General features: G+C 43.9%; 1 protein-coding gene across 4 annotated transcripts in view; it reads right to left on the reverse strand.

Annotated features, from left to right (window-relative positions):
* The window catches only part of fbln2 (fibulin 2), a 288,042-nt gene that overhangs the window by 219,509 nt on the left and 51,550 nt on the right, over nucleotides 1–16,983 (reverse strand). For all 4 annotated transcript variants that reach the window (XM_072472536.1, XM_072472533.1, XM_072472534.1 and 1 more), the window contains one exon: nucleotides 8,399–8,572. In XM_072472536.1, the coding sequence (XP_072328637.1) occupies nucleotides 8,399–8,572 (174 nt within the window). The remainder of the gene's footprint in view (nucleotides 1–8,398; nucleotides 8,573–16,983) is intronic.

The raw sequence follows: 16,983 nt of genomic DNA on the forward strand, positions 1-16,983 counted from the left end.
TAAGTTTAACTCTTTTATATGCTTTTTGATTATTTGTTTTTTGCCATTTCCGCTGTACCAATTGTCAAAATTGCACTTTGTAGCACTTGGGCTCTAGTTCTGCACTTATTGAACTCCTCTGATCTCAGGCATGTCACAATGGGATATTTTAAGAAAGGGCCACATTCTTAGCCACAGAGAGTCGTCTAGTATCAACCCAAACACCTACAGTTAGCTCATGCACTCTGCAACTCTGCAACCTTGGACTTGACCCCTCCCTGTGCAGCTGGACCCTCGGTCTCCTCACCAACAGACCGCAATCTGTCAGGATAGGTAACAGCACCTCCTCCACAGTAGTCCTCAACACCGGAGCCCTGCAAGGATGTGTGCTCAGCCCTTTACTGTACTCCCTATACACACATGACTGTGCGGCAAAATTCAACACCAATTCAATCTATAAGTTTGCAGATGATACGACTGTGGTGGGCCGTATCTCAAACAACGACAAATCAGACTACAGAAGGGAGATAGATCACTTGGTTGCGTGGTGTACTGAAAACAACCTCTCACTAAATAGTTGAAAGACCATGGAACTGATCATCGACTTCAGGAAGGGTAATACGACATCCCCCCCCTCCCCACATCAATGGCTGTGAAGTGGACATGGTCGATAGCTTTAAGTTCCTGGGGGTCACCATCACCAACAGTATGTCCTAGTCCACTCACGATGATGCAACAGTCAAGAAAGCCCACCAATGTCTCTACTTCCTATGGAAGCTAAAGAAATTCGGCATGTCTGCATCGACTCTCACAAACTTCTACAGATGTGCCAAAGCGAGTATCCTATCTGGCTGCATTACAGCTTGGTATGGCAACTGCTTGGCCCTAGATCGCAAGAAACTGCAGTGTGGTGAACTCAGCCCAACGCATCACACAAGCTAGCCATCCTCCCATTGATTCTGTCTACACCTCCCGCTGCCTCAGGAAGGCAGACAGCATTGTCAGAGACCACTCACACCCAGGCTTTGCCCTCTTCCAGACCCTTCCATCAGCCAGAAGAGACAGAAGTCTGAAGACCCGCACATCCAGACATAGGAACAGCTTCTTCCCCGCAGCTACTAGACTCCTCAGTGACTCCCTCGGACTGATCTGTTCCCTCTAAGAACACTATTCACGACGCCCTATGCTGCTCTTGTTTGGCCCTTGTTCTGCACTGTAACCAATTACTATTTGTTGATGTATCATTTGTCAATGTACTCTGTTGATTAGTCTTTTGACTACTATGTACGCACTGTATACATTCCCTTGGCCGCAGAAAAACACTGTTCACTTTACTTCGGTACATGTGACATTAAATATCAATCAATCAAACAATGTACTTCAGCTCCCAGGGAGGAGTGCAACATTATACAAAACGAGACTTGCCTTACAAAATGCAATATTTAAAATGATTTGGAAGTACACTGATGTTCCTTAGGTTTAATTTACAGTCAGAATGTAGAGCAAGATACTTAGGAGTACAGCCTACAACCAGCTATCTATGCTTGCATATCAGCAAGAAATGTATGCCTCAATTTCATGGTGCAAGTGTGAAGATCATTTTATGTCCAAATAATGTGGGGCACACACTTCCCAGAGAAAATAGTTGCACAATTGCAGCAATGCAACGACCAATTCAACATGCTGTACAATCAAGTTTCCTATTATTTTGGAATGAGCCTTATAAAAGTAGAAAATATGACTTTAATGGTGACCAGCTACCACATGCATTGTACACACATGCTATTTTAAACTTTGTTATTTATTAGGAAGAGGAGAGGAGGTCACTGCTGGACATAAGCAAAGTAGCAGATGGGAAGTTTGTGGAATAGGACCTACTGCACTGTTATAATGTTGACCCTCTGCTTAAGCAGTATTCTTAGAGTTTGGGGGCAGAATGTATACAGGCATTATCATATATAACCAGTCGCCTTATAAGTGAGTATTTTTAAAAAATAAATTTAGAGTACCCAATTTCTTCTTTTCTGATTAAGGGGCAATTTAGCATGGCCAATCCACCTAACCTGCACATCTTTGGGTTATGGAGGTGAGACCCACGTAAACACAGGGAGAATTGGAAAAAAATTATAATTGGGTACTATTAATTTATTTATTTGACGCTTAGGTGACATTAATCAACGCCATGTAGAAAGTAGGTGTCAGAATTTTGTACCCTAAATAAATGATCAGGAAAACACGAATAATACACAAATTTCTGCACATTAAACCATCGAAACAAGTGTACTGCAGTCAACGACTACAGATTTGAATTTGGACAACAGATTTTCATTTTGTTTCCACATTGCAGTCTTTGAAATTTGCATATCTGTGAACAATAGCAGGCTCACCCAGTGATTGCTCAGTGCTGCTCTACACCATTCTAAAGTTGCAGGACGAATCTTTAAAAAAATAGTTATTTAAGGTGGATTTTGTACTCATTGAAGGGTAAGTAGTTCATGCCGAGAGATGGGAATGCTATCCCATTTAGACGCTGAAATTCCTGGGCCTGGGAAGACACTACTGCCATCGGAATTGAACCTCTTTCTCTCGGGTCTCCACATCTTTTCTTTCGGAGAACAGGATCCTCCGGAGGTGGGATAGATTTCACGTGCTGACATCAGAAGACCCAGAACGAAGTGCATGATAGCACCCACCAAGAATTGTGTTAGTCCCACTTTCTTAGCTCCCACCACAAGTACCCAAGGTGGAATAGAGCCAAAAATGCCAGCGGCCTGGCGGAGATTGATGACAGAGCCATCGATTTGAAAGTTAGATGACGTGAGGGTGCGGCAACTGGAACATTGTGTTCTTTTGGGAAAAAGAGCAATCTTTCGCTGGAACAGCCTGCCCAACTGATAGCGACAGGTTCAGGAAAGTTCTTACCAATGAGTCCGATGTCCAGACAAAATGGAAAATGGGGCAAGCATCCATTCTCCCCAAAGGAAACATCCTGAGGATTTGGGAATGAGTCACACGTAGGACAGACTGGCAGGCAGAGGCCCTGACTTGTCCACTACTGGCAGGGAAGGAGGGTTCTTAGTATTGCAACGACCCAGCAGCCACCTCAATTGCTGCTTGCTCAGTGTCACGATAGTTTGGTGCAAGACAAAGCTGCCTCTATATTGCTTCAATTTCAAAGTTCAGACTTCCCAAATCAGCCACCCTGATAATGTGAGTGAAATTGCCAGTGATTTACCAATGAATGTTAAATGTGGCTTTGTGCTGCAGACCCAGGTCTGTTAGGAATTAGTTTGAAACCCAAGAGCCTGTCTGAACACATGAAGCCCATTAGTCACTCTTAAAATGGACAAGTTGCCTCTTTTGTCATAACAAATGAACTACTGGGAGAAATTGCACGACTGCACATATTTGAAATACTTTATTGCTGAAAAGCAATTTTGTCAGCAGTCATGAAAAAAAATAGCGGCCCCCGATGATGTACCTGCAATCTTTCAAGATTTCACAGCTAATGAGTCATTCAAACAATTGGAATGTTGAAAAGTTGCCCAGTCCAACTTTGAACCACACAATTGTAGATGATAATGGTGGCTGAACAGCAGAGGTAAAATCCAAATTTACCCCCAAAACACACCAGAGAGATCCAGCTCTGCCACTAGCAGTTTCAAAAATGCATTGAAGGCTTGGGAAGCAGATCTTAAAAGATACAGCAGAATGGATTACAGAAAGCAAAGGAGCAGGTTTGTTCCATTTGAGGGTATGGCTTCATAAAGCACAGAAAGAAAGGACTGCCTTCTTCACAGAAATAAGAGCAGTGTGCAAAATTCCTTTCTGAAAGTTCACTACCAAGTGAATGTAGTTTTCTGAAATAATAAATGGTTTTCAGAACTCAGAAAGATAGCCGAAGTAATAAACCCCCAAATTGGTCCACTCTAAGACCAGAATTTTTCATCTATTCCTGCTGGTGGGATCTTCTGCCCCCACTGACGGCGAACCCCCGTCGTGAGATTATTGGCAGCGGGGGGGGGGCATATAATGGTAAACCCTAATGACAGCGGCGGGACAAAAGATACTGCCGCTGGTGTTATATTACCCTATGTTGTGTTCTTTGTCTTTTCTACCAGAAAGATCCGATGTGTTGTTGACAAAGAATCCACCAATCAAAAGATTGAAACAAAACTAATTTATTATAAAACTATTGATTAAATGAAGTTTGCACACTACTGAGCTACAGTTAATAATTAAGTAATATTGAATCTGTCTAGCAGTACTCAATAATCTAAATAGTCACTAACTACGCTATGATCTAACCTTGTGTTAACTCTGTCTAATCTAATCTTCTCCGACTTGCTATCATCATGCTTTCTCCCTACACTAATACCCAGAACTCCCTCAGAGTCAGTGTTATATACAGATAAGTGGTGCTCTCTAGAGTTTGAATTACACAGAAAAGTAATAATTAACCCTTCACTAACCTGACTATATACATATCATTACAGCCTGCCAATGGCAGGAAAATCCTGCCCAAAATATATGCCCATACGTCTGCTACAAAGAGTTTTCTGACCTGTTGCAGCTTTACTGAGGCAGCATGCAATCCTGTACTCTTTCACATAGGCAGGCGGACGCCCAATTTACTGAAGTGCAGAGCTTATTACTGGCACTGAATATTGTGTTGGAATACATTTCGATTTAACAGCCATTGTCCTCAGGTTCATCAGGAAAATCTTGACCCAGAACTGTTCCCCAGAAATGAGAAACTTCTACTTATTTGCCTTCATAAGGCAGATGTCAATATTTCCACCAGCAGCACCTAACTTCAAAGGGTTGTAGGTATATACATAAATTAATCCGGAATTGTATGTGGTCAAGCTGAACAACTTTCATTTAAAAGGTCGCAAAGCATCCATTCAATCTATCGATAATACTTCTAAATGCCACCGTTGCCCTTTGTGTGATTTACCTGACTGGCCTGGGCTTGTAGTCTGCTGTTTCTATGAGGAGGTCCACAAGTAAGATAAAGTTGAGCAGTAGATGGCTGAGATGGTTTCCTCAAAGTCTTAGAGATCTGAGATGATTTCCACCTCAGAGGAACAGTAGTGTCAGAAGTGTGGTATTCTTTGTGTTGCTAAATTCAGGCTGGTTGGCGTAGTGTTCACAAAGGCCACAAAATAGCTTTAACTTGAACAAAGCTATAAATGTACGAATACTACTAATTTGGATTCGACACATACTCCTGAATAACACACAGTTGATAATTAACATATCATCTACACTCATCTATAACTAATCTCTACACTATAATATATACTATTATCTGCTCTTACTCACACTATCTTTACTTCAGTCTGTCTCTAGCTAACTCCTTCACTTTTCCCTCCTTTTCCCACAAGGCTTAGCATCAATGTCTTATATACTTGTAACTGCAGCTCCAGCTAGTGGCTGATCTAGACATTTCATTAACCCTTGCAGTTCTTACATTTATGATAATACCACAAGAAGGACTAATTTCTTGCAGCCTTTCTATTACACTTGACACTGTAATAGAAAGACTGCGAGAAATTAATCCTTCTGTGAAACAGTAGACTGCATTCTCGGGCCAGTGAGTTAAGTGTCCCATATTTGAGTTCCTGCATGTGAAGACATTAGGAGGGGGTTAAGGAACAAATTTGATGCTGCACTTGGAGAGACAACAACTTCAATGTCAAGTCTTACAACTCACTGATCCAGATTCTGAGGTGCTACTGGTCAATGTTCTAACAGGTCAAGTCGTCCCAACCAGGTCTTGGGCATCCTATGTGTGTGATTTTCAGGTAGACCCATGAGGCATCATTTGAAGCGGTGATAGCTGGCACTCCTCAAGCCACCACCCAGATAGCATATCTTTGCTTATGAAACTTCCTTTACAGTCATTACAGCCCGTGTGTTCTGCAAGTCCTAATTAGTTTCCTACAATGTGACAGGTATGTGAAGTGGACTCCTCTAACTTCTCCATCATTTCAACTACAAGCATTGAAACCATTGCCTCCATATATAGTCAGGGCTCTTATTTTTTTTCTATAAATTTAGAGTACCCAATTCTTTTTTTCCAATTAAGGGGCAATTTAGCGTGGCCAATCCACTTACTCTGCACATCTTTTTGGGGTTGTGGGGATGAGACCCATGCAGACACAGGGAGATAATCAGTGCTCTTCAATGATGATTCTTTTCACATACTTGTAAAATTGGAGCCGGCGGAATAAAGGAACAGGAATTTGTTTTGGAGACTGAAAGGACATGTGCAGAGGTGTCCGTCGGCTCTGGGTCTGTGATCATTGTTCTCGATATATATTAAGGACCAAGAAATGGCTACATGGGGCACCATTTCAAAGTTCAGATGACTCAAAACTCAGAAATGGAGTAAACAGTGAGGGGGATAGTGACATCCTACAGGATGTCATAGACTGGTGAAATAAAGAGACACATAGCAAATGAAATTTAATGCAGAGGGTATGGAGTGAGTCATATTTGCAGAAAAAATGAGGAGGCACAATATGAACTGAATGAAACAAATTTTAAGTGGAGATAGGAACAAAGAAACTAATGTTTACAACACAAGCCATTTAAAACATCTGGGAAATTTGAGAAAGGCATATGTGATTGTTGGCTTTATAAACAGAAGCAAAGCTTTTATAAATCAGAGATTAGGCCCCAGCTGAAGTTTGGTCCAATTCTGTTCATCTTAATTTAGAAAGAATGACAATTAGGGGCTGGTTTAGCACAGGGCTAAATCGCTGGCTTTTAAAGCAGACAAAGGCAGGCCAGCAGCACGGTTCAATTCCCGTACCAGCCTCCCCGAACAGGCGCCGGAATGTGGCGACTAGGGGCTTTTCACAGTAACTTCATTTGAAGCCTACTTGTGACAATAAGCGATTTTCATTTCATTTCAAGACTTGATAGAGGGTGCAGAGAAGACTGCCAGAATTCTATCAGGTATGAAATAATTTAGTGACGCACATAGACTGGAGTAATTGGGGGTCCCTCTCCTTACGGCATGAGAAGGTTAAAGGGAAATTAGAGGTGTTCAAAATCCTGAAGGATTTTATGGAGAAACTGGTTCTATTGGTAGACGTTTCAGTAACCAAAGGACACAGACATCAGGGGCTGGATTTTCCGCAGCCCTGCGCCGAAATCGCACTTGGCACGGGGGTGGAGAATCCCCGTTTACATGAGAATCGTAGCTGGCGCCGAATTGCTCACGCGCGGTTTACGTGGCATGGCTGGGGGCCCATTGACAGAGGCCTCCCCGCGATTCTCTGGGCGAAACTGTCCGAGTTCCCGACGGCGTGGTTCCGACCACGTATTGGCCGTCAGGAATCTTGGGTGGCGGCTGCGGACTCAGTCAGAGGATCAAGTACTGGAGGAGGGATCAGGCGTGTAATATGTAGCGGCGCGGGGCGATTGTTGGGACCGTCTTTCCTCATCCAGGTCCGCCAGCTGAGTCCGCATTCGCATTCGGCGCGGCCGGTCTCGGAACCGGACGTGCGGGGGCCCGTAGCCACAGCTGAAGCTGTGAGAAGCACTCCGGGGCCCTGCCAGCCCCCTGCAGGTAGGAGAATAGCTGCTAACATTTAGAAGGAATCTCCAGAGTAAAACCCCAGCATTTTTTCGCTGGTGTAGGGACATAGCACCATTTTTGGAGAATCCAGCCCCAGGTGATTGATTGGCAGAAGAATCAATGGTGGCATGTGGAAACTGTTTTTTACACAGAAAGTTGTCATAAATTGGAATGCATTTCCTGAAAGGAAAATATTTACTAATAACTTTCAAATGGAAATGGGATAAATATATGAATGGGTGGCACGGTGGCACACCGGTTAGCACTGCTGCCTCACAGTGCCAGGGACCCAGGTTCAATCCCGGCCTTGGGTGACTGTCTGCGTGGTGTTTGTACTTTCTTCCTGTATCTGCCTGGGTTTCCTCCGGGTGCTCCAGTTTCCTCCCACAATCCAAAGATGTGCAAGTTAGGTGCACTGGCTATGATAAATTGTCCTTTAGTGTGCAAAGGTTTATGGGATTGCAGGGGTGTGGGCCAAGGTGGGGGTGCTCTTTTGGAGGGTTGGTATAGACTAGATGGGTGGAATGGCCTCCTTCTACACTGTAGGGATTCTATTAAAATTGGTTGGACTATGGGAATAGACTGGATCTAATTGGATAGCTTGTCCAAAAAGCTGACACAGGCATAATGGGCTGAATGGCTTCCTTCTGCACTTTTTGATTCAATTCATTTTATGATTCTATTCTATTTTCATCACAAAGTTCGGGTTCTTTGTCAAGGGCAGTGATTGAAATGCCTTTCTCCATCTGTCGTGCAAGAATGGCATTCTTCTTCTTGTTCATTCTTGGGCTACGCAAATGCAAAGTCAAACCAATTGTCACTTACCATCTCCTTCCTTGACAGTGGGTTTCTCTGAGCCAGTGCTGGAATAATTGAGATGCCATGATGGAGTTGGGGAGGATGTAGCAGCAGTTGTGAATCCCGAAGTGGCAGCAGTTGTGAATCTGGAAGTACCCAGGTCGTCATTGGAGTATTTGGCCTCCTCCTCTGAGACATTTCCTGCGGTGTTAAATACATGGTTAGTTGTGCCTACAGTGACTGGAGGAAATTGCAGGTGATTGGAAGATTATTACTATAATTCAAGGAAGCACATGAAACTGACACCATACTTGATGAGCTCAATCAATCCTCTCTTGCTACATCTCACCTCTAACCGTGTCACCTTTCACATCTGCCATTATTATTTTCAGAGCTTCCTCCTTTTTTAATTCATTTACAGGATTGGACGTGGCTGGCTAGCTCAGCATTTATTGCCCACCTCTAACTGCCCTCCATTTCAGAGGGTGTCTGAGACTCAACCACTTTGCTGTGGATCTGAAGTCACATGTAGGTCAGACAGGATGGCAGATTTTCTTCCCTGAAGAACATGAGTGAACCAGATGTTTTTTTTTTATGACAATCAATAATGGCTTCATGTCCATCATGAGACTTTTAATTCCAGATTTTTTTTAAATTCTCATTTTCCACATTTTCATCAAATACACAACAAAAGATAACCAACAATAACAAATACAGTATCAATCCCCCAACGAGCATCCCCTTCAATATACAAACCCAAACATCACCCATACATTCCAAATACAACAAAACAAAAAGTCCAAAAGAGAATTAGCGGCCACCCCATAAACAATAAACAATGTGCTCAACCCCCCCCCCCCCCCCCCAATAACCACCCCCTCCCCTCCTAATGTTTGATGGCATCAAATTCTTGAAAGTACAAGACAAACAAGGCCCATGAATTGTAGAACCCTTCCATCCTCCCCCATAGCTCAAATGTCACCTTCTCGAGCGTCAAACATTCCAGTAGAACCCGCCGCCAAGCTGAGGGCGGAGAAGCTGACCTCCACCCCAGCAGGACCCGCCTCCGGGCAATCAGTGAGGCAAAGGCTAAAACACCTGCCCCCGCACCCGCCTGCAGCCCGGGCTGGTCCAATAGCCCCAAAATGGCTTCTAGGGGCACTGGTTCCAAACTCACATCTACCACCCCTGAGGTGACCTTACAAAGCTCCCTCCGACACTCCTCCCGCTTCGGACAGGACCAAAACATGTGAACATGGTTTGTGGGGCTCCTCCCACAGCACTCACATACATCCTCCACCCCCTCAAAGAGTCAGCTCGTCTTCACCCTCGTGCGGTCCGCCCTATACACGATCTTCAACTGTTCAGCCCCAACCTCGCACACAAAGTTGAGGCATTTACCCTCCAGTGCACCTCAAACCACAGACCTTCTCCCATAACCTCCCCCAACTCTTCCTCCCACTTGGCTTTAATTCCCTCCAAGGATACCTTGTCCTCCCCCAGAATCTTCCCATAAATCGCCAACACCACCCCCTTCTCCATTCCCCCTGTCGTCAATACCTCTTCCGAGGAGGCTGGTGCTATCGGGAAGCCCAGAACCTCATTCTTGGCAAAATCCCAGAGCTGCAGATATTTAAATACTTCCCCCTGCCCCAGTCCATATTTCTGCCCAAACTCCTCAAGCCTCGCAAAACGACCTCCCAGGAACAGGACTTTTAATAACATGACTCCCATCTCCGAAATCACCCATCCCACTTCCCTGGCTCAAACCTATGGTTCCCCCAATCGGCACCTCTCTTGACTCCGCCCACAACTTAAAGTGCTGCCTGAACTGCCTCCAAATCTTCAGCGTTGCTACCACCACCGGAGTCCCAGAATATTTACCCTGGGTCATCGGAAGCGCCGCTGTCGCCAATGCCCTCAGCCCCAACCCTCTGCACAGACTCACCTCCATTCTAACCCACGGGGCCTCCCCCACCATCCCCTCTAACCCAACTCCTCACCTTTTCATCATTCACCGCCCAGGAATAGTACAATACATCCGTGAGCCTCCTCCTCCCCCCCCCCCCCCCCCCCCCCCCCCCCCACCACCACCACCACACCACCCCCACCTGCCGTCCTCTCTGCACAAGTATTTTCCTAACCCTGGCTAACTTCTCTCCACCCCTCTCCCCCCAAATAAAATAAACAAAGTGATCAACTTCTCCACGTCCTTAAAAATGCCTTCGGCAAAAAGATTGGCAGGCACTGAAATGTAAACAAGAAACACGGCAACACATTCATTTTAATCGCCTACACCCGACCAGCCAGCAACAAAGGGGACCATCACACCTTGCCAAGTCCTAATTCCAGATTTTTGATTGAATTTTCATTTTGCCATCTGCCATGGTAGGATTTGAACCTCGGTCCCCAGATCTTGCCCTGGGTCTCTGGATTATTATTCACTATGCCTCATGGGGGCTTACAGCTTCCACTGTTGGCGTTCTTTCTCCAGTTTCAATTCTGGACAATCAATCAGAGTTAAGTATTTATAGACACACAGAACAGAGTTTCCCAATGCGGTGAGAACTAGGGTGAAATAAAATGAACAAGTATGCATCTTACAGTAATAGGATGAATAAAACGGGTTCAATTTATTTCACCAATGACCTGTTGTAATGACCTCCAATTGGCATTATTGGTTGGCCAATTGGAGTATGAGCTCCCTCAATGAGAGCTCATTGAGGGGGCCCATATAAGCACCTGTGTAGGCTTTGTGAGGCAGTCTTCAGTTGACTGGAATGCTAGCAGCACGGTTTGGAGCTGCTTGTGTATATAGGTTATTGCAAATAAATACTGGTGTGGTGATGGAACCCCTGCCTCCTGTGGATTATTACACCTGTGTTCACACAAATTGGGATGGAATAGAATAGCAGCAGAGACTTGCATCGGAAAGCAATGGTGAGGATGATATGTTGCTTCACGTCATTGTATACAGAAATGAAAGTAACACTAATTGCATTCTTGCTTAAGAGTCTTTCCACCTGTAGATAGGGTTCTCCAGCTTGGTCAATAAGTGTGACCAGGCCTCCTATTTCACCCAACTTATGAACATATCTCTTTGTGTGTAACATGCTATGATTTTGAGAATCCGGTGGTGTGATATAGAAATCCCACAGAATAGGGGATTAAAAACTGAAAATGCTGGAAACATTCAGCAAGTCTGGCAGCATTTGTGGAGAGAAAAACAGAGTTAACGTTTCGAGTCCAAATGAGTCTTCTTCGGAACCAAAGAGAGGCTGAAATGCGTTGGGCTTGGTGCTGTTGAAAAAGGGGAGAGGGGCAAGTAGAACAAAATAGAAAGTCAGGTTAGAGGGTGGGGGATATTAAATGACAAAGATGTCATCATGGAACACAAGACAAAGGGAATCGTAAAGCTAGTGTTAAAATCTGAATCTTTGGTTCAGAATAGATTGTAATAGCAAAATAAAGGTCAGAACTGTCTGAAAGCAAAATAGCAGAATGAGTTAATAGCCGGGAAAAGGGCAGCACTGTCTGAAAGAAAAGACACGCGAGCAAGATACACTGTCTGGGAAAATAATGACAAAATGGAGGACAGTTCATTGTTTAAAGTTGTTGACCTCAACATTGAGTCCAGTTGTAAAGTACCTAGTCAGAAGATGAGGTGCTGTCCCTCAGTTTGCATTAAGCTTCCACTGGCCCATTATAGCATGCTGAGGACAGAATTGTGAGCAAGAGAGCAAGGCAAATGAAATGGCAAGCAACCACGAGGTCAGGGTCATACTGGCAAACTGAGTGAAAATGTTCAGAAAGGCAGTCGCCCAGCCTCTGTTTTGTCTTCCCAATGTAGAGGAGAACGTGCTGGAATCAGCGAATACAGCAGACTGGAAAGAAGTGTAATAAAATTGTTGCTTTAACTGTAAGGAGTGTATGGGCCTTGGATGATGAGGAGGGAGGAGATAAACGGGCTGGTGTTACACCCCCTGCGGTTGTATGAGAAGGTGACATAAAAGTAGATGGGATGTTGGGGTGATGAATTAATGTGCAGAATTCTGTGCATGAATGCCCACACCGTTAATAGCAGTCATTCCTTGTTTATTTTACATCAGTCTCTGGTGTAATTTGAAGACCATTTTCCCAGTTAATATTCATATCAGAATCAACAGCACAATAACTGTTTGTCTAGTTATTATCACGTTGCTGTTTGTGGGAGCTGAGAGCTTGTAAATTGGCTGTTACATTTCCCAAATCATAACAGTGACTACATTTCAAATCTGCAATTGCTGTAAAGTGCTTTGTGATGTCCTTTCGTTGTGACAGGTGCTATATAAATTCAAGTTTTTCTGTGTTGATGACTTGATTCACATTGCCATCCTCGAGGAATCCTTTGAAATGCATGAGAGAAATTCAACAAAGTCACTAGAGGAGCCAAAGTATCAACAGCCCCATAATCATTCCTCACATCCTATTTAATGGTGTGCCAGCCTTCATTATCTTAACTGTGACATTAATCTTTAGAACATAGAATCCCTACAGTGCAGAAGGAGACCATCCGGCTCATTGGGTCTGCATGACCCTCTGAAAGAGAACCCTACCTAGGCCTACTCCACTGCCCTATCCCCGTAACCTCACCTAACCTACACATCTTTGGACACTAAGGGGCAATTTAGCATGGCCGATCCACCTAACGTGCACATCTTTGGACCGAGGGTGGAAAACCGGAGCACCTGGAGGAAACGCACGCAGACACTGGGAGAAAGTGCAAACTCCACAGACAGTTACCCAAGGCATGAGCAAACCTGCCAACATGCCTGCTGTGTAGGTCGCAGGTAGCAATCGATAAATGGAGGTGTCGATGTAATAACCAGAGACACTGCCCTCTTCCCAGCGTTGAATTCATGTCCCTCTCTGTTTTAAACTGCCTGACAGGAGAACACCTTCTGTAATAACTAGAAATCATTAGTTGCAGTGTAAGGCTACTGACCCCACCATCCTTAGGAGGCAGGCTGCCAAATCTATATTGATTGGACAGGTTGAAGAGCCAGGAGTGATTGCACAAAGAAATAGTGATGTGGTATTTTAAAACAAACTTTATTACTGACATTGTATTAAATTAACTTTTTTTGTTATAAATTTAGAGTACCCAATTCATTTTTTCCAATTAAGGGGCAATTTAACATGGCCAATCCACTACCTGCACATCTTTGGGTTGTGAGGGCGAAACCCACGCAAACACGGGGAGAATGTGCAAACTCCACACGGACAGTGACCCAAAGCCGGGATCGAACCTGGGACCTTGGTGCCGTGAGGCAACAATGCTAACCACTGTGCCACCGTGCTGCCCCTATGTTAATTTTCTTTAACATCACAACATAAAATAGCTTCAAAGTACCCCTGAAACAATACTACCCAATACAGTGAATGCAATAACCTTAATTGCTATCTATATTCCCACTTAAACAACAAGAAAATAAACCACCTCGGCTCTCTATCCACCTTAAATACCAATGGCACAGAGGGATACTTGCTTTACAGAGATATTCTTTGAGAATGAGACCTTTTAAACACTGCTCTGCAGAAAAGATCTAACTCCTGCCAAAAACACTGACTGTGTGTCTTCAAAAGCTGTTTCAACTGGCTTGTTTCAGCTCCCCCTTGTCCACAGACAAGTCTGCATTGCTTTAAAGACTGTTAATCACTTTTTAAATAAACTACAGAGGGCAAAACCTGACTTGCGGTCCCAGCTTCATCCAGAACTTAAATGAACTGAAAGTTATTTCTCAAAATATCCGATGCCTTAGCTCCACCCAGCAATGAGATAATCTCGCCAAGCTGAAAGCGAATTAACTCCCCAGGGAATCCCCTTCATCAAAACAAAATTGCATTAGCCCCAGCTTTTTAACGATGGTTAATTACATCTCTGGTTCCCAAAAGCTTTGTTGTCTTTCAACCTGAAAATCTTTTAAAAGATGATTTCAGAAGTCAAACACCCAATCACCCAAGTTTTTAACCCTTACTGCACCAACTACTAATAATACAATATAGCTGAAATTCCTACATCCATCACAAATTTCTGGGGGGGGGGGGGAGGGGGTCATTGTTATTCCATTATTGATACATTTGTCTGTTTGGAGGCTGCGCCATCGTCCATTTGTTACTATTCATCAATGGGGCTGATATTCATGAGTTCACCCTAAATCCGACTGCAGCATATTTGCACCTGAAAAGATCATTCAGAGACTATTCATTCCAAATGCCCTCCTCGATGTTGCCACATTTAATGACCAAAGCAGGTACTCCCAGTAAAGTGTTTTATTTTTCGTTAAAATATTCCACTGAGCACTGATGCCTCATGGCACTGAAGACTCTGGTTCAATCCGGGTCCATGTGCAGTTTGCACATTCTCCCCATGCCTGCATGGGTCTCACCCCCACAACTCCAAGATGTGCAGAGTAGCTGGATTTGCCACGCTAAATTGCCCCTTAATTGGAAAAAAATAATTGGGCACTCTAAATTTATGTTTTAAAAATTCCACTGTGAGACGAGACACATGCTTGTTATTCAGTAGAATTCTATGGCCCAGTGCTATTGAAAAAACACTCATCCTGCACAAAGGTACACAAATTAGCATGGTGACAACAGATGATTGATGCAGGTAGGGCAGTAGATGTTGTCTATATGGACTTCAGTAAGGCCTTTGACAAGGTCCCTCATGGTAGACTAGTACAAAAGGTGAAGTCACACGGGATCAGGGGTGAGTTGGCAAGGTGGATACAGAACTGGCTAGGCCATAGAAGGCAGAGAGTAGCAATGGAGGGATGCTTTTCTAATTGGAGGGCTGTGACCAGTGGTGTTCCACAGGGATCAGTGCTGGGACCTTTGCTCTTTGTAGTATATATAAATGATTTGGAGGAAAATAGTATATATAAATGATTTGGAGGAAAATGTAACTGGTCTGATTAGTAAGTTTGCAGACGACACAAAGGTTGGTGGAATTGCGGATAGCGATGAGGACTGTCTGAGGATACAGCAGGATTTAGATTGTCTGGAGACTTGGGCGGAGAGATGGCAGATGGAGTTTAATCCGGACAAATGTGAGGTAATGCATTTTGGAAGGTCTAATGCAGGTAGGGAATATACAGTGAATGGTAGAACCCTCAAGAGTATTGAAAGTCAAAGAGATCTAGGAATACAGGTCCACAGGTCATTGAAAGGGGCAACACAGGTGGAGAAGGTAGTCAAGAAGGCATACGGCATGCTTGCCTTCATTGGCCGGGGCATTGAGTATAAGAATTGGCAAGTCATGTTGCAGCTGTATAGAACCTTAGTTAGGCCACACTTGGAGTATAGTGTTCAATTCTGGTCGCCACACTACCAGAAGGATGTGGAGGCTTTAGAGAGGGTGCAGAAGAGATTTACCAGAATGTTGCCTGGTATGGAGGGCATTAGCTATGAGGAGCGATTGAATAAACTCGGTTTGTTCTCACTGGAACGAAGGAGGTTGAGGGGCGACCTGATAGAGGTATACAAAACTGAGGGGCATAGACAGAGTGGATAGTCAGAGGCTTTTCCCCAGGGTAGAGGGGTCAATTACTAGGGGGCATAGGTTTAAGGTGAGAGGGGCAAGGTTTAGAGTAGATGTACGAGGCAAGTTTTTTACGCAGAGGGTAGTGGGTGCCTGGAACTCGCTACCGGAGGAGGTAGTGGAAGCAGGGACGATAGGGACATTTAAGGGGCATCTTGACAAATATATGAATAGGATGGGAATAGAAGGATACGGACCCAGGAAGTGTAGAAGATTGTAGTTTAGTCGGGCAGCATGGTCGGCACGGGCTTGGATGGCCGAAGGGCCTGTTCCTGTGCTGTACATTTCTTTGTTCTTGTTCTTTGTAGGACAACTTTTAATGAAGAAAACTTGACTGCCGTGCATATAAAATATAAATTTGCAGCAGCTAAACATCAAAATGTTTTGAAAACAGGGTAAGGGAAGGGTACCATGTATGTGCACTGAGATTAAGGGATTGTGGCACATCTCAGGCTATGTTATTTAGGTTTATGGGAGTTATCTAACCCAAACCCAATTAACTTCTCAAATTTCTTGTATACTGCATAATGCTTGAACTGAGAGGTGGTTTAAGGTTGGAGTACACCAAAGAATTACAATATTGTTACAATCTATGACAGCAATGAGCTAAAGACAAAAAAATGTTAAATTGTGTTCTGCAAGGCTTTTACATATGCTTCATATTATTACAGAAACCTTAGCAAGTTACCAAATGAGTCATGCATACTATTTCATTTGTACACAGTTCAGAATTCTGAAGAATAAATGACACATCACTAAAATCCTGACCCTCTCAAAACAATGTACAAGTTTTTTTAAAAAGCCCAGATTAATAGGTATTTTAATTCCAAGGATCGTTAACATCTGACTGGCGGGTTTTCCAACCGATCGTATCAGTAACCAGGAAGCTCGCCCATTTACTGGCTATAATTTCCAGCGAGCCTCCAGAGGCCTATTTAAAGCGGAAATGCGCGGCTTAAAACAAGCTTTCAATCCCATCCGGCAGATTGTTCTGTGAGATCACTGCTGCAAGATTTGCTACAGAAAA

The sequence above is a fragment of the Scyliorhinus torazame genome, chromosome 13 (genome assembly GCF_047496885.1).
Source record: "Scyliorhinus torazame isolate Kashiwa2021f chromosome 13, sScyTor2.1, whole genome shotgun sequence".
NCBI classification, from domain to species: Eukaryota; Metazoa; Chordata; class Chondrichthyes; order Carcharhiniformes; family Scyliorhinidae; genus Scyliorhinus; species Scyliorhinus torazame.